The sequence below is a fragment of the Perna viridis genome, chromosome 7 (assembly GCF_037379345.1).
Source record: "Perna viridis isolate PV_CMFRI_1.1 ecotype Kerala chromosome 7, ASM3737934v1, whole genome shotgun sequence".
NCBI classification, from domain to species: Eukaryota; Metazoa; Mollusca; class Bivalvia; order Mytilida; family Mytilidae; genus Perna; species Perna viridis.
The window spans coordinates 48,336,105-48,363,076 of record NC_142451.1 but is presented as its reverse complement, the minus strand read 5'-3'; the positions used below and the strand labels follow the sequence as shown (position 1 = coordinate 48,363,076).

Below are 26,972 nucleotides of genomic sequence, written 5' to 3'. Positions count from 1 at the left end.
TCATTAGATATATCCTAAATATGTTTGATTCTACACGGAAATAAACATTGACATGAAAACATTAAAATGATAAAGGTGCACTATACAGTTAAATTTCTCACACCAAGCTGACCCGGTCAAATTTTGTAAAACTTAAAATCAAAAGTTGATATTTTGTGGATATATTGTTTAATTGTAGTTACGCATTTATACATAGAAAAAAATATATGTTATGGTTAACAGGTGCAATTTAAATGTAGAATGGTATCTGGAACAATTCAGTTCCCTTCCGAATTTGATTCTGTTCTCAGCATCAGCTGGTAAAATTTCAAATTTCATTATTTAGCACGAACTTTAGGAACTAAAAGTGCAAGAAAATGAAATGAAAAGGATGCTATTACTCTTAGCCTTGATCCAACTCTTCCATGCATGCTTTCATCCTGTGCTATTATCTGAGTGCTTGATATTTTATAAAAAAAAGTATTTTACTAGCTGCTAGTTTTGAAAAAGCACATTCTTTGTGCTTATACTTTAATATTTTTTTCTATTATACTACCTTGGCTACTGGATATTATAACAATAATAACTAGACTAATTATTATTTACATGAACCTCCAGACACCAAGGATTAAAAAATATGTACTTTTTATGACAAACACTTGAAATTGCTGTGCGGATTGATTGAAAACAGCATTATTTCAACAAAGAGACCAAATGTTTAGAATTTACCTAACCGTATAGTACTACCTTAGCCTGGACTTGCAGAAAAGTATTAATTTTGTTATGCCGGAAGTGCCGGACACTGTTTATGTACGCTGTGTATGCTTCACAAACAATTAAACTTCTACATGTGACCACACAATTTTCAATGATGGCCAGCAAATTGCATACCATAAAGCAAGCTGTAAGAAGCCCTAAAACAAATTAAATGAAACGATTGATAAAAGATGAAAATCAGCCAAATCTACATAGTAAAAACACACTATGTTTTTACACTTGTACTTTAAGTGACTTATTTGGTATTACATTATATACATTATACATTCTTCCGCAAAAGTTGAATTTATTAATAAGTTCGATATCAATATTTTTCCTGCCTAATTTGTACAATTTGATGGATTCAATTTCCGTTCTGTTTGAATGATTTCCTTGTAAGGGCTTAACATAGTATAGGCATGATGTCGATAAATTTGACAAAAACTTTTCAGAAAGAGTGTAAAATAAAACACTAAAGGTAAGCCAAATGAATATCAAATGTGTTATATTGTTAATAAGTTACATTTACAGAAGTAATGTATTCTGTTTAGTATTTTGACATTAAATTAAACCATGCTTGTATTTTGAAAATAACATCTGAATTATCCTGAAGAACATGTGTATCTGCTCAATGATACAACGTATCGTTTAAATGTGTTTCTATTTTGTATGTCAAGGTAGATTAAGGTGGTATTGTTTAGTTGTCTTTTATTTATCATACCCCCTCCGCTTGAAAAGCAGGAGGGATATAGTGATCATGCTGTCCCTCTATACGTTTATTCGTACTAAGTTCTTATCACATTGTACCATCGTGCCCCTCCTATACGTTTTCATCTGAATGAAGTGTGTGTTTTCCTAAATGCAAAACATGGACTTGTAATGGGTTGACCAAGGTTATCCATCTTCAACTTGTCGCCTATATAAAGTTGATGAAACTGCCATACATTTTTATCACATGATTTCATTTTGCACATCATATTTTGTTGTATCTATCTGAATTACTTTTTGGATTTTCTGAATGGTTTCTGAGGTAGGAAGAGGGAGTGGATCTCACCAATTGAGTGTTCCTTGCATTTTGTTCTTGTCAGTTATGTCTTTGTTTCCTCTCAGTAGCAATAAGAATTTCATTCAGCTTTATTATCAAGTTAACCGTTAATGACAATCTTTATAAATATAATGCTCTGTATTCAGATGTTTATATTAGTGGAGTAGCAAAGCGTTCGAACTAACTGATTGTCTCACCGACAACAGTGTTTTTAATTAAGGACAAGCTGTTTATTAATTTGTCATTATCAGTTAAATGCAAGAGCAGTAAAAATAAGGCATATAGTATAACCCCTATTTTAGTCAAACAGTCAAAATATTTTATATAAAGAAAAATGAATACATTACTTTTTTTACAGTGGTTATTTACGTGATATGTATTGTGCAAACCACGAGGTCAGGGGAAACCAATGTTATAGTAAGTAAATCAGCAAAATGAATATAGATGGAAAGGGTATTATAGAGCAAAATTATAGCAAAATTGAGGAAATCGAAGTATTTATGTGTTGTTACGCCAGCTGAAATCTGTTTTACAAGCTTATTTGTTAGATGTGGTAAGTGAACCCTATCAACTTCACTTAAGAAAGCTCCTACAAATTTGTGTCGTGCACTTATGTATACATCTCCAATAAGAGAACAAAACTATTCTTGGACGTTTATGGACTTTTGATGAAGATTTTCAGCTGAAATCTGTTTTACAAGCTTATTTGTTAGATGTAGTAAGTGAATCCTATCAACTTCACTTAAGAAAGCTCCTACAAATTTCTTCATAATTTGTTTAGGATGTGCAAAAGGTTACACTTCGGAAATTGACCAGAAATGCAATCCATGTAGACAGGGTACATACGGAGATAAATGCGAAGAAGTGTGTTCCTGCCTCCCGTTTGAAAAGTAGGATATCGTTATTATTTTTTGAAAGCAGTTTTAATTTTACTCTACCGGTACAACTGTTTCATGCCCCAAGGCCCAAATTTTTATTGGAGTCCGAGTTGCACATTTACTTTTGTTACTTTGTATGTATTTTTTGGTTTTTCTGATTACTCAAACTAAAACTACTGCTATACGCTAAATGCATATTTTACGTAACGGTACTCTTTTTCTTTCTTTTTTTTTGCAATATTTTCTTTAAGAAACATACAATCTATTACGATAGCGAACTGATTATGTCGACGAGCTTAAGTTTATATTATGTTTCATTTAATTTTTTAAAACGAAAACTCAGTTCGTCATTCGGTAACTATCCTATCGGTACGACAACTGGAAGTGTATTTAGGCCAGAAATGTGATCCGCCCTAATCACTGACCTTCTGCGACGTTCTGACTATTTCATGTGTATTGGTTGTACGAAAAAAGACGTTGAAAATGGCAGTGTTATATTTAAGTGATTACTGTGTAACATACACGTGTAATGACAGAAATCCATGATTTTTTCCCATAGAAAATAAGATCAGTTGAAATTAGTCTTTCTTCTTTTTTCGTGTCTTGATTTGAAAAAAAAGATCCATATTTGTTCGTGGATGAAATTACAGACACTTCCAACCAAGATAAGAAAATAATTCACGCGAATAGGGTACAAAAAGTGTTACATCCTGGATGTTCCTGAAAGCTGGCATAAGGAAAATTGAAATCTCTGGCTACATTTTCTTGTAATCATGAGAGTCGTGGATGAACGAAAAACGTAGCTAATTATAAATGAGTGTTGTATTTTTTTGGTAGACTTTCATATGAAATTGTATACTTCGGTTTGATGCTTCTTTGCGGCCCACTATTTGATAATTAAAAACTTAAAAAAAACTATTAATCTACAATGACAGCATTAGAAAATATCTTAAAAATCATTGCAGTTGTGTCGTTATGACCATGAACTGGCTCATTCACAGTCCGTGTTTTTATTTACACACGACCGAAATGTACAAAAATGTCGGACATGGGTTTAGTGTTAACTGAATGTTGAAGAATCAAACGACTTGTCAAGAACGGAATTTGTTACATAGACACAATATGCGTGGTTTCTACTGTTTGAATGGTGACAAAATGTTTCCAACAGGTAGGTAGGAGTATTGTTATCAGTCATTGCATGTATAATGCAGTACTTATAGTATTGTTCACAGTTACTTCGGAATATTTCCCTGTGTTTTCTTTTGTCTTTGTACTCATTTTTGTTAAAATGGTGTTAATTAAAAAAAAAACAAAAACAAAAAAGAAACCATTACATGTATTTAAAAGACTCAGATATTTTACTGATCACATATATGTATGCATGTAATGTACATGCTGTACCTCAGTATGTAGATTAATTTTAGTAGCTTAACATTCCGATGTCATCCTAATACCTAGCCATGACTTAACAAAGCTTGCTTGTTTTAAGTTCAAACATAAACCAGATAAAGACAGCTCCGGAATGTAAGACTGTAAGAGAGACAGCCAACAAAAGTATTGCCGAATGATATATCTGCTTTACTAGTTTAAAGAAAACAAGATTTGGCAGCAGACAGACATGTCAGTAGCATGACCCAACCTTTCCATCTCCTTGCGTAGGGTTGATATCCCACCTCAGCATATTTTTAGGTTGGGAGGTTTGCATTTTTTTGTTTTTGATATTCAAAGCCTATATTTTTCTTTCTTTTTGGGAAAGTTCAGTTCAAATAATTTGTCAAAGTATGCCAGCCCTTACAATACGTATGACAGTAAGTTATTTCTTAAACAAATTGCATTTTATTTTAAAAAGTAATCAAGGGAACCAAGGTTATAGCGGTAATCAAAAGAATGTAATCCAGGGACAAAGACCAGACATGGAAAACAGACATACACAACAAAGAACATAAAGTAACTAAAATCATACATACAAAGTAACAAAAGTAAACAAACGAGCAACTCGGACTCCACTAAAAACTGGGAGCATGGACCAGGTGCATAGGTAAGCATCCTATGCTTTTCTAGAAACACCCGCCGAGTTGCTCATAAAAAGTCAAGTCCGGGGTAGACAAACGAGGAAAGGAAAACTATGACCCGTTGAATAAATCAGTTTTCTTGGTGCTGATGGATACACCATAAAATCATCTAGTTGATGTATTCCTATACAGGATTATTAAACAGCGTAGTTTTGAGAAGTGTAAATAAAATTCTGCCAAGTTTAATCTACTACATTCAGGAGTAGTTGAAAGGTGTTTGTACTACATGTAAAACACTCTCAATATAGTTATCTGTTTTACATTTCTTGTAATAATGACAATTTAAAAAGCCCTTTAAAATAACCTTTGGAACTTGGCAAAGACAAACGACACTGAATTTCACTGATGCAGACTGTAAATGACGTTATATATTACTGTACTTGTACATGAATAACACAGATTTATTTTCAATATTAACTTGTAGTATTTCGATCTGAAAGGAATCGCGTTATTATACTGTTCATGCTAATTCAGCTGCAGTAACTATATTGAGTGCCAGTACTCAGGTTAAAAAATAAACTGTAAATGTACATATATGTGTCAATATAAAAGAACAAAATGCAGAGCCTATATATGTCATGCACCCCCTAAAATCTATCAGTTGCTAAGTTGTAGGTACATGTTTACCGGTACTTGTATATTATTATGAACAACATTGTTGCAAAAATTAATTAAAGTTGTTTAGACAAATATTTTGAATTAAACTATTACGTGTACCAAACTTCTAGATTAGGTGCACATAGCCTGGCATCTTTAAATTTTCAGTTAATCCAATACAATATGTGAATTTTCAGTTAGCAAGAAAAACTATTAGAAAAATAGCATGTATATGTAAATCTCATTGTATGACAGAAACTAATGATGCAAATGCAATTTCAATCAACTTTTCTCTAATTGTATAATAATAATTGTGAAAATATTATTACAGCCCATAATAAAAAAAAAGCAGATCTATTATGTCCTGATATATTTGGTATAATATTGAAAAAAACACACACACAAAAAAAGAAACCAGGACCTTTCATTATTATTTTTCAAAATAAAAGGGCAGAATAGAAAATTTGATCTACATCCTCCATAAAAAAATCAAATGGTTGCTCCCTCTGAGACTCATAATGTGCGGTCATCGAATTGATATCAACAAATTCCCGACAGTTTATCAACAATCGTATTTTCGAAAAAAAATTACCATCTAACCAACAGTCCCATTCTAATTTTAAAGTAAAGCTATCATAGGAAAGGAATACTGGATACGCGGACTAGGTCCTGCAATTCTTACGGGTGCAATGACAAGATCAAAAGTATAGGAAACTTTTCAAGCCAATATACCAGTAGCATAAACGTATTCAAATATGGCCTTCCGGTAATGCCGTTAAGAGAGATTTAAGCATAATCGAAAACAAATCTCTGCATAAGGTCCTCTCTTAAAATCTCATTATACAACGTCAATGTTTATGATCAGAGGTAGATTGTGGAAAGCTGTCATAAGACATTTATTGCCAGTAAACTCTCCAAAGAAGAGATCGACGAAAGCCATAATCTGTGCTATCATCTTTTCGTCTCTCTACAAAAGACGATGATTGTGATTAATACGTTTATGTACTGGATTCCTAAACTTCACAAGAATCCATACAAACTACGTTACATATATGGATCTGTAAAATGTTTCAACAAACCTCTTTCATAACTTTTAACTTCAATACTCACAGCTGTCAAAGAGGATCTCCAGTCCTACCACAACTCTTGTTGCTCCCGTAGTGGTATTAATTCAATGTTGATCCTGAGAAATTCGAAAGATCTTATGAAGACCCTCAATTCAAGGATTTTATAAATATAGAGGGATTTAAAATTATTTTCCAATAAATTATACCTATATTCCCCATACACAGTTAAAATCCCGACTTAAAAATCATTATAGTCCCTGTATGGGATAAACTTCCCACTTGCCCCATACCCCATTGCCCCATCCCCCATTGCCCATACCCCATTCCCAATAGCCCCATTCTCCCATTGCTCCATTCCTCATTACATCGTTTTATTTCGAAAAGAAAAACAGTAAATGTTTTATCAAACATATATAATGAATTAGATGCAAACGGTTTTGTGCAATCAATATTGATTTTAGAATCTCGCCGCCGAGTTCGAGATTTACCGAAATCACGCGATATTTGCATTGTTTACATGTATTATCGACACTCCGAGCTGCATGAATAATAATCATCCAATATATTCCTAAAACTAGATATACATATAAATTGTGCATGAATTTAATTTCTAAAATGATTCTTAAAATAGATATTCTTGTTTCATTTCAAATTGAAAATAGGGAAACACTTTTCAAAATGTGTACATTTTCAGTCCCAGTTGCACAAAATTACATATTTGTAAATTGTATGGGTGCAAACAAATTCGATTTCAATGATGGACTGATATTATTGTTAAACTACACTATAACAATAAAGTTAGCACTTTCCGTATATTCGCTGCACCCTTCATTTCGTGCACTATAAAGCTAGGACTTCGTTGCTTTGGGCTGATGATTCGACTGCCTTTGTGGAAATAAACCACTAAAATCCATGAAAATCTTTCGTAACACAGTGTTAGCCAATCATTTGCACGATATGAATGGCGCCGACCATCAGCTGACTGTTCCTATACTTGGTTTAATTTTCGTTTTCGTGCTAACATATTTGTATATATTCAATAATATTAGACCAGGTTCGCACTTCTTTGTGCTATTTGTGATACTTGGCAGGCAGAGGGGTCTCTTAACGCCCTTGGCTATCATTTTGGGTTTTTCATGAACGGTGTAAAGCATTGAAGCATTTATACTGTTCCCGAGCATAGTCATAGTCACGTTCATTCATAAAATCCATTAAATGCATTATCACGTGATTTAATGTCAATCCGTGATTTAGTGTTCCCATTTGTAATATGTACGCTGTATATTGTAACAGTATACAGCATTTGCTCAATCTTTGACCCAGCAAAATACTTTTTTGGGAATAATCAACACCTCCAAGTGCATGTAAGATAGATAGGTAACTCAACTTTTTTGTGCATGCCAGTCAATTGATGAGAATCTACCAGGTCGAAAACATCATGCTATGTTTCCAATCACCATGCTAAAACTTTGTCGGGTCCGTAGGGATTAATTTTTATTATTTTTTTAAATGGAAATAATGTTATGTTTCCGATCACCATTCTAAAATTTTGTCTGGTCTGCAGGTATGGATTTACTTTTTTAAAAATGCAATAAGTCATAGTGACACCAAACTTAGAATACAATGAACCAATATGCAAAAACTAACAGACTGAGCTCACGGCCTAATTCCTTTTGGGAATCAGTGTTTGAGATATATTTTTTTTTTACGGTAGTGGTCAAAACAAAAAAAAAATATTTAATTAAAGTGACAATCACGGCATGTGTGTTTACAATTGAAACTACACGCAAATATAAACAAAAGTCATTAATGTAACATGAAGTTTCGGGGACTCTACTATATACATATTGACATTATATACACGTAAAACAGTGTACATGTAAGTACATTCCCGAGGAGCTTTTCGTCTTGCTATATATGTATGTCAGACTGCATGCACTGACATCTCTTAATATGATTTTTAATTAAAACATTTTTGTTTATGATTTCATGCCAATAAAGTAAAATTTGTACATTACACAAAAATAAAATTTTAGTCAAAATCATACTTGAACATTTGTTAAAAGGGTGGGGATTTTATTGAGTATCAAGATATTAATACTACACATGTAAAATGAGTAAGTTTTGTTAAATTGTGAAGAAGATTTACAGGATTTAATGAAATAGAGATTCCAAAGTTAATGACATGTTGTGAAGGACTGAATGTACATACGCGTTATGTCGCTTCTGAAACCAAATAATACCGGCAGTGCCTCTGGATATATTTCATACAGCTGCAAAACAAGTACTATAGTACAGGAAACATATTTCAGGGAATTTAGAACTTGATAAAAATTGTTTTATACAAGATTTAGTTGAAATATTTATTTTGAAGTGTTACCTGTGAGCCAGTATCGATGGATTTAGCCTTAAAGTCCGTCATATACCGGAATTAAAATATTGATTCATAAGAATTTTGAATGTTTTCTGTTGAGTACATGACTGTAGGTGGGAAAACTTTACAGTTTCGCTGTTTTAGTATCTTGATAGAGTACTGTTTAACTCGGGCTAATGTAAAAACGAAGAAAAAATTGTGGTCGTATATTGGTATGGTGCTGACAACGGTGTCATCGTCGTCCATATTCACTTGGTTTTCGTGCGATGACTTTAGTTATGGTTAATTAATTGTTATGAAATTTTGATAAGATTTCACTTACTACTAACGAAATGCTCTTATTAAATTTTGAGTTTATGACTCCTACCATTTTCAAATTAGGGCCATCCATGTAACTGACAGATACCACACTGTTGGTTTCTCTTAAAAAAAATCAGAATTTTACCAAGCTAACGTACATAAATTGAAATAACCAATCCTTAACATGACATATCAAGTTGCAAACATCCATGCACGTACACTTTCAAGAAAGAAGCATTGTTACATGTAGATGACTTGTCTTGTGGTTTTGGAAGCCATTGTGGAATTTGTTCCCCATTTATTGATGTTATTAGATATTTAGTAACATATGTTAATGGATATTTATCAACATACGCATAATTCAATTATTTATATCAATAAATGGAGTTTTCTAGACAATGCAAACACATTCAAGACAAAACGTATGTATGTTCAAATTGTTTTCCAGGCATTACCAGTCTGCGTCCATACGTGCCCCTTGGGCAATACCAGTCTGTGTCCACACTTGTTTCAAATGTCAAAAATTGTCAAAATAAGCATCATATGTATGACTGCGACACATTATTTCAGTCCAATTTCTCAAAAATGACATATTTCTGCAGATTGTAAGGGTGCTAACAATCTTAATTTCAATAATGGTCCAAAATGATTGTTTAAAATATTAAAAATGGCAATATTAGTATCGGGTTGGTGGTTGGGAAGCTCATATTTCAGTCAAAAATCTTCTAAATGACATATTTTTGCAAAGTGTATGTGTGCGAACACTTTTAGTATACCTATTAGTCTAAAATTATTGTAAAGAATGTTAAAATTGTCAATGTCAGTATTATGGTGATGGTTGTGATACATATATTTCGAACTAAAACTTTGAAAATGAGTTATTTTTTGCATATGGAATGAGTGCAAACCCTTGAAATTACCTTAATGGTCTTATTTTATTGTTTAAAATGTTGAAATTGTCAACATAAGCATAATTTCAGTCTTATTTCTAAAAAATGACTTATTTCTGAAGATTGTAAGGGTGCGAACATTTTTAAATTTCAATAATGGTCCAAAATTATTTTTAAAAATATAAACATGACAATATTATTATCGCTGCCACAAATGATATATTTCTGCCAATTGACATTTAATTTTTCTTTAATGGTCTTTTCATTATTGCTCTATATGTTTAATTTGTGAATATTAAAATCCGACACAAAATTATTTCAGTACAAATTTGAAAAAAATGACATATGTTTGGAAATCGTATGAATAATTTCAATCTATAATGATCGTAAATCAAATGAGCTTTCGGTAAATATTTAAAAAAATGTCAATGAATAATAAACTACGACACCTGTGATCATTTGGAAATTACTCTAAAACAAGCTTTAATTTGCTGTCATGGAATTATGATAGGTGTGTTGCTTACGGAAAAGGCAGAACAATTGTTTTTTATTGACCAATCAGAATTATTCCATCGCCCCATTCCCCACCTTGAATAATTATAATAATTATACACTCCTTGAATAATTAAACTAAAAATTAAATAGGAGCATTCCGTTAGTAAAATCGTATCAAAATTTATAGCGGTAATCAAAATAATGCAATCCAGGGACAAAGACCAGACATGGAAAGCAGACATACACAACAAAGAACGTTAAGTAACAAAAACCATACCTACAAAGTAACAAAAGCAAATGAGCAACTCGGACTCCACTAAAAACTGGGAGCATGGACAAGTTGCACCGGTAGGCTAAACGTTCTCTGCTTTTCTAGAAACAACCGCCGAGTTCCTCATAAAAAGTCAAGACCGTGGTAGACGAAAGAGGAAAGGAAAGAAATCTACCACACTTTGAACAAATTAGTTTTCGTGGCGCAGATGGATATACCGTACAGATTCACGAGTTCATGATGACGACCATAAAACTTCTGTAGTGATGAATACAATCTTGTAGCAACATATTCCTGCTCCAGAAGCCCATTTGTTAGAATTCTAGCGTGATACAAATATTCTGCGTAGATTCGGCAAGCTCTGGCATAACGCATGAGTTGTGATATGAACAATCTATACGCCGGTGCTGAAGGGATGTTGCCACATATGAAAGGAAAGTTGACAATGGTCAATGAAAAGTCATCACGTTTTTCGTAAGGTTTGTGAATAGTTTTCCTTTACCATCGTTTCCAAATGTTGGTTAAGATAATATGCTGACCTCACAGTGTCTGTAGTATCCTTTATCTAAATATTTTTGGTGGTAGATTCGATGTATCAAATCCCCAAAATTAGGATTATTTAAAGATAATACGTCATTTATATGGCGGAAACTGAGATTAAAGGCTCTAGCTAAACGATATTTTTTTCTTTCGGATCAGATCAGCTATAAATGCAGCCTCATAAGAGTAAAGGAATAGGTCAGCAAGTAAAGGAGCACAATTGCTTCCCATTGGAATACCCACCGTTTGTTGAATAACGCGTCCACCACACTGGACAAATATGTTGTCGATAAAAAAAATTCCAGTATTCTGTAAAAATCTTCTGTATATTTGGAAGATGATTTGGAATTATTTCTTACAAAGTATGAGAAACCTCTACCAAGAACTATATATTTGTATATAGATGTACCATCTTTCTTTGGAAAAAAAAAACAATGATGTATAATGTTTTTACGTCGGGATTTTAACTGAATATGGGGAATACAAGTATACAGTTTTCAAAAAGCATAGCTTTTAATGCTATCATATTCTGATAATAATCTTGAACTGATTGTCACCAAAAGATCTTACAATTTTTTTAGGATCCACATTGAATTAATACCACTACGGGAGTAACAAGTGTTGTGGTAGGACTGGAGACTTTCTTTGACAGCTGTGAGTATAGAAGGTACAAGTTTTGAAAGAGGTTTGGTGGTACATTTTGCAGATCCAGCAATGAAACGTTGTTTGTATGGATTCTTGTGGAGTTTAGGAATCCAGTACATAGACGGTAAATCACAATCATCGTCCTTGGTAGAGAGACCAAAAAGAGTATGAATATGCTTTTCATTTGATGTTAGAATTTCCATGTTTCCAATTCTCTTTTTTATGTCCCCCTCCCCCAAAAAAACATTTATCACATAATATTAGATAAAGAAAGAGGTATAAAATATATTATTTTAAACTATCTGCATGCCAAGCCTTCTGTATGTAGTGTCAAAAATATGTATTTATAAATAAGCCTCTTTTCATGCATGGACTGAACAGAATATTCCTACCTACCTCTTGAAACAATTTTGTCACAACTCGAACAGAAGAAACCGCGTATACCGCTTCCTTTTAACAAATTCCGAAATGCCGATAAGGCTATATATCTGCATACTTGACAAGTCGTTTCGTCCTTAAAAATTCAAGTTAACAACAAAAAACATGTAAGACATTTCAGTCGCGTGTAATTTAAGAGTAGAATCGGCTTGCGGTAGAGCCAGTTTACGGTAATAAAAATACAACTGCAATGTTATTCAAAATATTTCCAAATGATGTCACTGAACATTCGTAGTTTTTTGGTTTTTTTATATTTTTTTATTTATTTTTTTTTATTAACAAATAGTGTGCAATAACGATTATACGATTTTATAGGAAATACTGCCAAAAATATTAACCTCATTAAAAATTAGGTATTTTTTTTTTGTTCATTCATGACTCTTGACCGGACCTGTACGAAAATGTAGCAAAGGATTTCAATTTTTCATACTGCCAATTTTCAAGAAAATCCAGGAGGTAATTTTTTTGTACCTAATTGGCGTAAATTATTTTTTGATCATGTTTGGAAGTGTCTGTAATTTCTTGCACAAAAAAAAATAATTAAATAAATAATATGCATGTTTTTATCAAGGGCAGACAAGAAAAGTAGAAAGACAGATCTAAATTTTCGATTGCGAAGAAAACATAAATTTCTGTCAATTGGGTGTAACTCAGTCATCGCTTAAACATGACATTGTCATTTTCAACGTCATTTTTCGAACAGGTGGTACACACGAAATAGTCCAAACGTAGCGTAAGGTCACTGATTAGGGCGGATTACATTTTTTGCGTAAAATGCACTTTCGGTTGTCCCACTGTGTAACTGTGCTACTCGATGATGACGTAACGGGAGCGTATTCACAAAGCATCCGTTATTTAGCAGTCTTATTAAGTTAACGTGTCATCTAACGGGGATATCCCCTATATTTTAACATGGTATTCACAAACATTTCCGTTGACGAAGGGTTTATGCACCCTTTAAGAACGGACCAGGTAGGATGCAAATGATGCATTGTCAATTTTCGTTGGATCTTTCTAACCATCGTCTAGATTTTTTAGGTTTTTGTCTTAGAGCTTAGAATTCGTATATATGTTTATATCTTTTGAAGAAATCGAAAGTGAAATAATCTATTTGATTAAATGTAGATGGACAAATCAAATATTGTTGTCGTTTAAGGTTTATATATATCTTGTTTGTGTTATTAATAACTGGTTATACGGTAAAAAGCGAGTTTAATGAAAATCCCAGAGTTGAATCAGGATTTCAACAAACTTTGATTATAAGTTTCGTAAGTTCATTGATAAATCATTTTGACTATTAGTCGCTTGCATGAAATTATAGATACAGATTAAATTACCTTGTATATTTGCAATAACATGTGTATATAAACTATGAAACGTAATCTAAGACAGTGCACAGATATTAGGTTAAAATGGTATATAGACTTCGCAAGCGAATTATCAACACATATGAGAAGCTGGCATTTATCGTATATACTAGCTTAAAAGCAACATTGAGGATCGTTATTTAAATCCATGTATGTGTCATTTACGGCTTTTCTTGCACTGCTGGAATGTTACTTACGGACAGGCAACAGTCCCTATTCCAGGAGATATTACATTGTGTGTAGTAGCACAATTTTTGTCAAAATATGATCTCGAGAAAAGTTTTTCAAATATAGGGTTAATATGTATACATTAAAACCAGTAGTAGAATAATCAAGTGAATCAATATCCTAATAGCGGAAATCAAAAGAATGTAATCTAGGGACAAAGACCAGACAGGGAAAACAGACACACACAACAAAGAACATGAAGTAACCAAAATAATACAAAAAAGCAGCACACATAATCGAGCAACTCGGACTCCACTACAAACTGTTAGCATGGACTGTGCACTTGTCGGGTAAGCGATCTCTGGTGTTCTAAAACATCCACCACCGAGTTGTTCATAAAAAAAAAACAACGGAGAAAAGAAAACCTACATGACTAGTTGAAGAAATCATTTTTGCGGTGCAGATAGATACTACGTAACGACCAAAGAGTTCATGATAAAGAACATAAAGTTTTTGTAGTAATGACTTCAATCTTGCAACTATATAACCCTGTTCCAGAAGCCTAAGTGAAGAAGCCTAGCTCAGTACATAAAGACTGCATAGTTACGACAAGCTCTGGTATAACGTATGAGTGATATGGAAACGCCTGAAGGGATGTTGACTCAGATGAAAGGAAAGAGTTGACAATATATAAGGAATAAAAAGTAATCGCATTTGTTGTATAGTTTGGTCAATAGTCATTACTATATAGAAAACACTGTTTCATAAAATGTTCCCAATGTAATAAATTTTGATAATTCACACTGTGAAATAAATTCGGTAATTTCACTCTCGCACTTTCCTCCGCCAAAACTACACAACTTTAATATCAATCCGCCAATCACAGAATTTAAAATTCAAGTAGAATATATCGATGAATTATGAATAAAATCTATATAGTAAGTGGGATAACAATTAGACATCGTGAATCACCAAATATGACCATATGTGCCAAGAACGCTTGAGGATTTAACTCATGCACGGAACAAGTTCCGCACACTCGTTTAATCTAAGCATTCTTCGGTGCTCTCTCGCTCGTGATAACATCTTGGTTATTAACTTTGTAAAATTTATTATCTTATCATTAATCCCGATACTTAGTTGAAATACCGACTAAAAAGTGTAACTTCGAAAATGAGTAGTATTTGGAAGAGAGTATTCATACGTTGTAAAAGAAACGATTCCAAATAAAATCATCTTATAAATATACAGAAGACCGTGGTCAAAATGCTAGAATTTTAGGTCGACAACATATTTGCCCAATGTGGTAGACGGGTTATTCAATAGCTGGTAAACATTTCAATTGGGTGAAATTGTTCTCCGCTACTCCTACGAGGCTGACAATATAGCTGATTTTATCCAAACAAGCTTAAGGGAACATCGTTGAGTTTGATCCTTTGATAACAGTTTTCGCAATAATAATTTGCCCTACACTTAGAGATCGACGGAAAAAAGGAAAACTCATAATCAAACCATACGACAAACGCGATGACCTTCGATCATTTGATAACAGTTTTCGCCATAATAATGGCGTATTGTTTTAAACAATCATAGTTTCAGGGCTTACACACATCGCATCTAACCATATGAACTTGAGATAAAGGAAACTACTGACAATATGAAGTCAGCTTCATAATCTGCCCTAAACCTCGAGATCGTAGGAAAAAGGAAAACTCATAATCATACAATACGACAAACGCGATGACCTTTCGTTCCGTATTGTCTTCTTTTATCTGAGGCAAAATGAATTCAGCTCCTGCATTAAAAACTCATACGTTGTGCCGGAGTTGTCGAAACTACGCATACTTTTGTACGTTCTTTACCCTGTACAAATAGGGTCAAGTTGCTACAAGATTAAAGAATTCCAACAGTTTTATGTCGACATCATGAGCTATAACTCGTGCGTGACATTTTACGAACAAGTATTTGGAAGTCTCTGGAAAAGTAGAGGACGCTTACCCAACCTGTACAACTGATATATTGTCAGCTGTCCTTCCAAATAGTAACCCACATGTACTTTTATTTCAGCTCAAGAGTATGTAGTGTTTGTATATGACATCCCCCCAAAAAAACCCCAAAACAAACAAACAAACAAACAAACAAAACAAACAAAAAAACAACAAACAAAAACAACAAACAAAAACAAAAACAAACAAACACACAAAACAAAAACAAACAAACGGAATTATCTGTTTTCTAAATCATGTGTTCAATATAAAAATGTCATTATTATCAAACGTTATCATATTTGATGTATAAAATTATATCTTATTCTAAGTGTATCACTTAGGTTTCTGCACTAATTTATGCTGGCCTGCTGCTCGCAAATTGCCAAATGTTTACAAAGAAATCGAGATAGTTTCGATGTAAAAATTGTAAAGACCGCAATAGTCGTATAAAGAAGAAGTATTTGTTTTTTTTTCTCTCACAGCTGTAATCCTATACATGGATGCATTGGTTTATCAACGTATTGAATTGAAACAGTCTATTGCAGCAAACTCAACTACAGCATCACCCCGAAAAATTGATTTTGGACAAGCTGCTGGTATGAATAACAATCATTTTTTCCCCTTTACTATACAATATGGATAACAACATAATTACACCTCCTGAAACGTGTAAATTCCCATTTTAGCATGTATCATGTGCTTCGTGTGCGTGTTTCGTGGGATCATGTATTGTGCAGCGTGGGCTTCGTGTGCATGTGCCTTTCGTGTGTGCACTTCTTGCCTCGTTCTTCGTGTATCGTGAAAAGTTCTTCGTGCAACTGTTCTATATCCTGATTGGATGATAAAAATAACTCCTTTGGTAGATCAATTTTACGGAATACATTTGTAATTTCGTTTTGTATGCCAAAATCAATATTCCTTTTACACTGTAAAGAAAATATTTTGTCAAGAATCTAAACGTGTAGGAATTAATTGGTTTCAAACATTCGAACATTATTTGTGTTGGCTGGGATTTTCCATGTTGCAAAATATTTTTTTCTGCTCTTCTTTAAATTATTTAATTTTTTTCAATAGCAATTGAATAATAATTTTCTTTCTCAGGGGTGTGGCAGGTTTTATTTTTTGCTTGTCAAATTTACGATATGCAATAAATGTAAAATATTATATAAATATCAAGGGAAGACATATCACAGTAAAGACTCAGAAAATCAGGTATTGTATTCTTATTAAGACTAAATAAATTAATTGATAGATTTATCTCCCCTTGCGTTCCTAAAAATGACTTTTTTAAAAATGGGACGGTATCTTCAAAATCAGGATTTTTTAATTCATTTTCTTGTATTTAGGCACTACAATATGCAAATCTTTCAATTCTTGGTACACAAAATAATGTGGCTATGAATTTAGAGCATGTCTATACACATAAAAGATAAAATTAGGCCAGCAAATATCTGGTAAGGAGTAAAAAATAAAAAAAAAATAAAATCCTCCCAACCACCCCATATTTTTGGTAAGGTTTGGATGAAATCTACTTGGCGTATACAAGACATGGATTTGTCTGTAGCTAGGAATTGACGAGGAGCTGCTTCTTTTTTTCTAAACCATACAGAGGACGAAAATGTCTGGGACTCATGCACGCCGGATTAGCTTCCCCTGCGATAGCATGAGAAAGTCTGGGACTTGTGCAGGGAAGCCGCCCATGTCACAATCAGTTATGCATGGCAATCTAGAGTCTCTTTAGCACCCCAAAATATATCACTTAGACAAGAAGCAATCTTTAAGTAAATTCATGATTGTATAATATATCTAATTAAAATTCTTGCATACTTACATAGAAAATAAGGGGTAACAGGAGACAACCTTGGAGTATTCCTTGTATGTTCATTAAAGGATGGTGAGAGTGTTGAATTGTGGATAACTTTTGGTTTTTTGTAGAGTCATTGGAAAATTTTTACAATTTGACAGGGATTCCACAGTGTCTTACTACCTTCCAATGTGCATTTCTGTTAGCTATGCTAAGGCCTTGTTGAAGTCAACGAAGTTTATGAAGAGGGCTGATTGCCATTCTATTTACTCCTCGATGATGACCCTAATGTGGCAATTTGGTCAATACATGATCGACCGCATCGTAATCTAGACAGTACCTGAATTCCTCTCCAATTTTTGGCATTTGCTTAGGCTGCCCCTCCTTGGAAGCAAAATGATGTAGCTTAAACTTCACTCTTCAGAGATCTCGACTGTTTCTCAGATGTTTTCAAACAGGTCATGCAAGGTGTAGGGCCCCGTGCAGGTCCGAGTGTCAGTATAACAGATGAAATATTGCTGCTCGGGCGTTAAACCCCAACACTCAATCAATCAATTAATGGATATGTTGTCATTTTTTTCCGGGTTGATCTTCAAGACCTTTGGTTCAGTCCTGGGGCTTTCCAGTCCTTATTCGTAAGGCTTTTATGATTTCATCCTTCGAGATTGGGCCAGTATCAACATCAAGATCTTCTCCAGGAGGTAGATCCGGAGCATCTAAGATATCTTCTCCATTTAAAATGGTCGATCTAGGTTTGTTATCACATTGCCATCTTTGTCTTTCACTGGTTTGGATGTGTTGGTGTTTCTACCTGTCAGTTGGCGTGTGATGTTGTACTCAGTTTTTGTGACATTTCTGCCCATTGTATTGTTTGCTTTTGAAGCGAGCTTGTTGATGTAGGTTTTTTTTATCCTGTCTGTTACTTTCTTTTTACTTCTTTCCTAATACTTATATGTTTGCTGGTCAACCATTTTTCAGCAATCTTGTCCTGACATGGTAAAGTTATATGTTACCAGACGTATGCTTCACAGTTGTCTCGATTGTATCGTAAGATAACCATGGCTTGTATTCCTTATTTTAGAATCCAAGTTCTTCCTGGCATGTGGTGTTATATGTGGATTCTACTCTTTCCAATTGTCTACTACGCCTATTCCATATGTTATACTTTCGCCTTCTAAACTGATCTTGTCTGGTTGCTATGGTATCTTGATCTTCAATTTAGCCACCACTAGTTGAGGATCGGATGATACATCAGTAACTCGATAAGTCTAACGGCTGTCATGTTATTTCCCCATCTCCTGGCGACTGTAATGTGATCTATCTGGTTTCTAATTTTCATCTCTGGAGACACCCTGGTTGTTCTGTGTATATCCTTCTTGGAATGTCATACCTCCTATGACCAGATTGTTCTTGGAGCAATAATCTGTATTCTGAGTTCTCCATTTTCTTTGATATTACCAATTCATTCCTTTTCCGTGATGAGTTCGCCTCACTGTGTTATCTTTTCAAACTTTGGCATTCATGTCACCCATTACAATCAAGATGCCCCAAGTGTTGTTCAATCTTGGGTAGCTTGGAGCTGGTTGAAAAACTCTTCTTTGTCTTCGTCCTCTGCTACGTTGGTAGGAGCGTAGCATTGAATGACTCTTACTTTTTTTTCTTTGACATAAATCTTGCCACGATAAATCTTTCACTGCCAGGATTCCATTCGATGAATGATGAAGGTTGTAGCGCTCCATTTCTAGTGCAGCCTGGGCAGCTTTCGTATGATATCTCTTTGGATCAGCCTTCAATCATTGACGCAGTCTTAAGGGAAAAAAGTTTCATCGGCTGATGAAAAATTATAATTAAGTGAAATCGAATGTATTTTGTAATGCATATACACGATTACTTTTAAATGTATTATGTAAAAGATGCATATATAAAGAACGATATATACATGTGATGATTTTATCTTCAACAAATAAAAAGTGCTATGGAGTAATATTTATAGATAAATTGTTCATGAAAGATGTGCATTATAAAGGTTTGACCAGGGTCTGCGTTAGTGGTGGTTCTAAAATTTTAGAGCATTCAGGGTCATTAACTATATAAAACCAGTGCTTTCGTAACAAATACGAGATTGTGTACGATAATGTTGGATAGTGTTTATGACTTAGTATTATCCTTTTTTATTGTCTTAAGTCTGATAGCACACGCTCTGCAGCACAAGCTGTACATTTTGCAGTCGAGTAACTTTTTAATGAATTAAAACTTTTGAGATTGTGCATTAGGTACATTAGACTACTATTAAATCTTTGGTGTCGTAAGGTTTCACCCTATTTGATTTGGATTTAATTGCACTTTCTCTAAGACATTTACTGAAGACTTAGATAACGAATACGTATATTTGAGTAGTTCAGGTTCTTATTAGCAATGTTAAATAAAAAGACATTAAAGACAATAACGACATCATCTCAGATCTAATTATGTTGTGTTTGTTTGAGAACTTTTCAACCATAAAGTTAAATAGTTCTTACGCTTGTATGTCGCATATGTCAGGGCTAGGGACTGTCCACATTGCACATCGCATTGTTCTAAAAGAACAAATTATAATATTGGATGTAAGCTCTCATTGCTCAAAAGTGTAGCATAGTCTTCTTTTTTTCATTTCAAAGTGAACATTTTCACCCGCCTTAATTAGTTCATTACTGAACATGCTTTTACATATATATGCGTACATAAGTTCCTTGGTTTTTAACTATAGGTAGCAAAAATAGTCAAAAGGTATACACAGTTTCCACAATGGGAAATAATCGGACGGCATGGTATTCTGATCTTTTCTCTATTGGAGATAAAATCTAAGTCGGTTACGTTCAGTGGTAGTTCGTGTATTTTTTGCATCTTTCTAATTGTTTGTTTAACAAACTGGATTAATATAAAACAAAAGTCACTGGATATTGATATCCATTTAGTTGCTTATTATAACATTATGAATTTTCCTACTATAAACTGTAAAATGTTAATATTAAAGACATTTGTAAGATACTTCCTCATTTTAAAATATTGAATGGAATTTTATGGTACACGAGATTCCTCTCCTCTCCTTTTCTTGTTTTTATTTCTTTTTCTACCAACTTTTTTTTAATGAAAAACAGAATACGACATTATATTTTATTTCATCATTAAGCAATTTCATTGATTATTTTCTTGCTACAGCAAACAGTATTTTTTTAATTTTTCATCAAAGTGAAATTAATATTTTTTTTTCAAAAATATCCCAGGCAAACCCCCTTCCCCCCTCAATATAAAAATGGTCGGTGCCTTAGAGCAATAAGATGGTATCGCATAAGCAAAAATACACTTGTATCTTAAAATTAAAGTATATTGTCGTATCAACAATGGAATATAATTTTTGTAAACAATAAGATGGGATAGCATTAGTTAAAATTCTTACTTCACTTAACCTCACCATACATATATGTGATTTGTGTATGTATTATAAATTTTGTTGACTTTATTTTTATATTCGTAATATCACATACATACATGTGACTATTTTCTATGTGTGTAGTAACTTATGTGTATATATGTTCTATCTTTGTTCCTGTAATCCCAATATTGGGGGAAGTAAAGAAATGAATGAATGAATGAATGAACACTGTCATACTTCCATACCAATGACAATGTTTTCGTAATTTACGATGTAAAATGAAAATTAACGTGATTTTATATCAAAACATTTACAGTATATCAAATGTGTTTATTAAAGCATAAAACCCATTAATGTAAAATTACATGGAAGATGTTAGCAACCAACACAATAGAGGATAACCGGATAATTAACTTACGTACCTAACGTTCTTACTCGATGAAAGAATCTCAGAAGATTCAGAATATTTAATTATGGTTATCTCCCTTATCTCAAGTTTTGTGATACACTGTAACAGTAAAGATTCAAATAAGGAATATTCTAAGTTTGAAAAAAAAATGTTGTTTACCATTGTATAGCAAACGTGAATTCTATGCGTATTTTCGGCCCAGGGAAAGTATCATCTTTTGTGTTAACCTCTGGACCCGCCAATTGTTCGGCTTATTCTTAACTATAAGCATGAGCTTTTATTGGCCATGAAAATAATAGTTTTATAGTTTATGATGGATTTACAGTTTTTTGCAACATTGAAGTCTTAGTTTATTTGACGAAATGTACAGCTGACAAAACATAAATATAGATATAAGCTAGACTGAAAAAAAAATGTATCGGGATAGTAAACAAAAAATGCTCAGGACAGACCATTTTATCAAATTAATTAAAAAGACAATTGTTTATAATCAAAACAATATTCAAATTTGTTCGTGTAATTGCGGAATGTACATATATACACTATGATTTGAGTTACACCTAGCACGGGCTTAAACTGTTCTTTGACATATTTATGTAAAAAAGATTTTTTTGATATGCATACGTGTTGCTCAGTGGTTATTATTTTATTACTCCCTATTTATAGATGTACGGTTCATACTCGCTTTTCACAGTACAGTTTGTAAGTCATTGTACATCTATTAAATTCTAACAGTCAAGAAAACTTGCATTTTGATTATGATTATGTTTTTCTTTTACTTTTTCACAAGGTTTTGTCCAATTTTGTCGGTATATTAGCGGTTTCAATGTAGTTTTCAGCTGAATGTCGATAAATAATCTTTAATGATTTATTATTTTAATCGATTTTACATATTTTATGAACATTGGGAACAAAGTATTGTACTGGTAACATTTTCATTTATTTTCTGGTTTAAAGTATCCCCCTTTGCAAATAGAATATCATCAATATGCTGAATACGAAAATCGGTCTGGATCTACAGAAAATAATAAACAATACAAACAGTTGTCTTCAAGACTATATTCACTTGCATAATTCTAATGGTTGAAGCACAAGGACTTGCTCCTACTATCAAATATGCAGCCCCACTAACTTGTAACTTCTGTAAGGGTGATCCCAGATTTTAATATTCTGACACAATTTCTGCAATCGCTTTGGGTGAAAGTGAAACTACTGTGACCTTGACAACGCTAGACAGATAAAAGAAAGCGCGTGGAAATTCATGATCCTGGTGTTATCACAAATAAGTACTCCGTCTAAGAATCAGGCGGAATGTGAATACATTGTGGCACATGAAGACAAAAACACACAGAGATTTTATTGCATTATCCACGTATTTATACCACATAACCTTGATTATTATGTCCATAAAAACAGGCAAACAATCTAAGTAAAAGCTGCTTCGTGATTAGATGTATTGACTATATGTAAGTCTAAAAGGACCAAGTTGAAAATAATAATTTACTACCCATTGTTTGGTTCTTACACAGAATGGTACTGAAGCATTTGTCTAGCGATTTCATGATCGCTAGAGAATGGTATAGTGTACATGTACCAATTAAATAAGTTTTGCTAGCTTTAATGTGTTTTACATAATTATAATTTTATTTCTACTTTTGGTATATTGATGGCGCAGGTCACGTTATCACTTCAGTACTAACTATCAGATACAAATTAGCAACAACCTCAAACCAATGTATGCTGTAACTTTGTTATTAACTTTATGAATAAATACAAGTTTTTATTGCTATTGATTATTCAGCACGATTTTAATGAAATCCATTAGAAAAGAGAGGCACAAACCAGGTAACAAGCCTAAATCATTGTTTTTATGCCCCCGCTACAGAGAGCGTGGGGCATATTAAATACCCCTGTCCGTCCGCCCGTCCGTCCGTTCGGATTACATATGATCAAAGCTTGTCCGGCTATCTTCTCAAACAGTTTTTGAACTACATCTAAAATATTTTACAGGATGTTTCTACACATGATAAAGGTGTGCAGGGCCAAAGGATTTTGATTTTCGTGAATATTACGGAAATGTGTGATATTTAGACAATTCTGTTCATTAGAAATAGGGCTATATGGTTTCCCAGTCCTTTTCGTCTGAAATAGGGCTATATGGCTTGTCCGACTATTTCCTCCTGTATGTTTTAAACTACATCTACACCTAAAATATTTTTTGCAGGATGTCTCGACACATAATGATGGTGTGAAAGTTTATAGGATCTTGTTTTTTTTTTAACATTACGGACTTTGGTGATAGTTGTAATTTTTGTCAAATATACACCCCAAGCTACAAAGTTAGGGGTTTGTTATTGGGGGTATTTATGTGTCCATCAGTCTTTCGTTTCTCATCGCAAGTATTTGTGAAGTGCTTAGCATAACAAACCAAATATTTACTGCATCAACCAACAGTACATAACCTTTCTGAATCTGCAAACTATGTCTTCATGGCTTCTAGCTTTTTACTTAACTCCCCCACTCCTCCCCAATTAAGGTATATTTACAGTTTGACCAATTTCTTTTAAAATCAATCCCAACCCTTACTTCTGCAAATCATTCGTAAGGTTTGTAGGAAAGTAATTAGAAATGGAGGCAGTATCCAAGCATAAATAGTTGGTATTTCTTTTTATTTACCCCTCCCCTTCTGAAAAAGCTGTCCCCAGTAAACAGATGTCTGTGAAAAACCAAACTCATTCAAGATTTCACTCCTTCTAATCTATCACCAAAGTTTTAACCCTACCATTGCATGCAAATTACATATAATTCGTGTGTTTCGCATTGTACTCGGAATTTACGTAATATGCAAACTAACTTATTTGAAGAATCAAAAAGGAAGGGGAATAAATCGAATGTAAATTACGTCAAGAAGGTTCGTACCCAGATCTAGAACTTATCTATTTCAGGACATTTCTGTGCGAAAGATAACTGGAATGTATATTTATTACTTTTTACATTACGTCCGTTCGTTAAGTTAGTTATCCGATTATCTCTAATACGACGAACAAGTACACTGTATGTCATAAATTATTATTAGTTTTGTTTTACAAGTAAGATTTCGAAATATACCAATTACTGAGAATAATACTTCCGGCGGACACGATCATTCGTTTATCGTGCATTATGCAACGTGTTTTGTGTGGCTGTATCGTATGCTTCGTATTTGTGTTTCATTGGATCGTGTTTCGAGTTCCCTGTGTATCGTTTGCTTGGAATTGGGAACGTTAAATATTTCAGGAGGTGTGTCGAACAATAATCCGTTCCATGATCAAAGCCAACTCAACAATAGATATTACATCATCAATAACATATTTCAGGTATTTAACTAATTATCGAAGCAGGTATAGTACAGAATTAATTTTGAAGTATTTGCTATGTTGCCAATTTCTTGACATTTTTTATAAATATAAAATAACCTATTCAATCTTATAGCTTATAAACACCGTAATGTCACAACTTCATTTTATATGAATTTTCAATGTCGGCCACGACGACCAAAACTTTACAGTGCGTTTTCGAAAGAAATAATTATAGAAAATTTTATTTCATGAAAATATCTGGTCTGTATATCATTTCAATATACGTTATTCTTGACTTTATTATACAGTAGTGTATGGTAGAAAGAGTAATCAAGGGAACCAAGGTTATAGCGGTAATAAAAAGAATGTAATCCAGGGACAAAGACCAGACATCGAAAACAGACATACACAACAAAGAACATAAAGTAACTAAAATCATACATACAAAGTAACAAAAGTAAATGAGCAACTCCACTAAAAACTGGGAGCATGGACCAGGTGCATCGGTAGGGTAAGCGTCCTCTGCTTTTCTAGAAACACCCGCCGAGTTGTGCTTGTCCATTTATTGTTCGATGTGATTGTTCTGTATAGTAACATTTTCCCTTTCATTAAATTCACGAAATATTTCTCATTTAGTTTTTCATGAGTTTCATCTATTTATTATGAACTTTCCGATATATATCTGATTTGATTAAATCAAAATAACTACAAATTAATCCCAAGAATAGCTGTGTTGGAATTTCATTTGTGGGCATATGAAATGTGTTGCGATATAAAAGACGAAGATTTGTTTTTCGCAGTAGAGCCACCCCCTTCATTGCTTAATAGTTTGGAAAAACCCCTGAAGTAAACTATTGGTTGCAGGGTGATATGGAGCTAACTTCATTTTAGAATACTCGTTATATCTATTCCTGTACATGGTTGATATTGAATTGATATGCACGATGGAACTGTTTAGTCGTGCAATTCTGTTCTAGACGAAATTGTTCTCGAAGATCCATAAAAGGGCCTGCAAAGTCTGTATGACCTCTTTTATAGGAGTTGTGAATCCTCTCCATTGATAACACGATAACGGATTTCCAATTTACATAATGATTGAGTTTCATTGCTGAATGCAATGCACGGTACAACCTTGGGAGATCTCGAGTATCTCTATTTTCAACTGAACATGCCATACTGCTTTCGCATATATTGTATTGACTACTTCTTCCTATCATAGGTGCTTTATAACAAACTATTACTTTCTCTTTTAGGTGAATACATGTCAGTAAGTGTTGTGTTAAACTATATTTTGTCAATAACAGTTCTTTTCGTTTTGGGTGTTCTTGGTTTCGTATTGTTCCGACTCCGAAATTCTAACAAGAAAAGGAAAGCTTTAAGATGTCAACACGCAGCAACCACAAGCAATGTGCCTGAGTTATCGAATTCTAACTTGGACATAAATGAATATGACCTCATTGACGAAGTAAACACGGTGGAATTTGAGGTCTCGGTTATTCGAAATAATGATTATTTAGATGTCATTGATTCAAATAGCAGTGCTAGTAACCAGAGCCTTGCATTGAACAGGGTCTCTGACTTTGCAAGCAGTGACAGTAAACAACGCATTAAAACGGACAAATCAGGATATCTAATATCGGATTGCCAGAGGAAAAGTCTGAACAATAATCAACCCATCGTTGCAGACAAATTCGGATATTTATCACCTCGTGTGGCTGATGTGAAAACATAAACTGAATGTTGATTAGGTATCTGACTATTTGTTACCTCATGAAACTGTTTAAATAATACTAATACTAATTGGTGCATACATTCACCCAAACGAGTTTTATTGTACTACAATAATTCAACCATATCAACTCGAAGCCCGAAACAATATGAATAGTGTTATGGACAAACCATATTTAAACAAAAGCAAACAAATGAAAGCCGATTTTGTTATACTTATACATTGAAATATCGTTCCACCGGAAGTGCGAATATCCATATTGAACATTACATGGCAAAATCTGTATCACATGGAGTATCAACCCGAAATCAACCGGCATCACCTCAAAGGCTACCGGCCCTCGGAGGGTTACAATGTAATGCTACAGGTGATACACATTGTGGCATGTCATTTTAAATATATCATACATA

The 26,972-nt window shown here is 33.5% G+C and overlaps 1 protein-coding gene across 2 annotated transcripts; it reads left to right on the top strand.

The window, feature by feature from the left end:
* The first annotated feature begins 1,134 nt into the window (after window positions 1–1,134).
* On the top strand, window positions 1,135–26,649 carry LOC148613066 (uncharacterized). 2 transcript variants are annotated; one of them, XM_088595081.1, is made up of 5 exons: window positions 1,137–1,213; window positions 2,139–2,197; window positions 2,562–2,670; window positions 16,353–16,466; window positions 26,087–26,649. In XM_088595081.1, the coding sequence occupies exons 4-5, from the start codon at window positions 16,367–16,369 to the stop codon at window positions 26,563–26,565; spliced, it is 579 nt and encodes a 192-aa protein (XP_088451207.1). In that variant the 5' UTR covers window positions 1,137–1,213; window positions 2,139–2,197; window positions 2,562–2,670; window positions 16,353–16,366; the 3' UTR covers window positions 26,566–26,649. The 2 variants fall into 2 exon arrangements, with proteins under 2 accessions (XP_088451206.1, XP_088451207.1); XM_088595080.1 differs by lacking the exon at window positions 2,562–2,670 and having other exon boundaries at window positions 1,135–1,213.
* Window positions 26,650–26,972: the final 323 nt, after the last annotated feature.

What these genes read in the sequence shown, in the direction of transcription:
- LOC148613066 (XM_088595080.1), top strand. Translation starts at nt 2,155, where the DNA reads ATGTATTGTGCAAACCACGAGGTCAGGGGAAACCAATGTTATA. An exon ending in CAGGGGAAACCAATGTTATA is followed by an intron (nt 2,198 to 16,352) that starts GTAAGTAAATCA and finishes TTTCTCTCACAG; the next exon opens with CTGTAATCCTATACATGGAT. An exon ending in TGATTTTGGACAAGCTGCTG is followed by an intron (nt 16,467 to 26,086) that starts GTATGAATAACA and finishes TTTCTCTTTTAG; the next exon opens with GTGAATACATGTCAGTAAGT.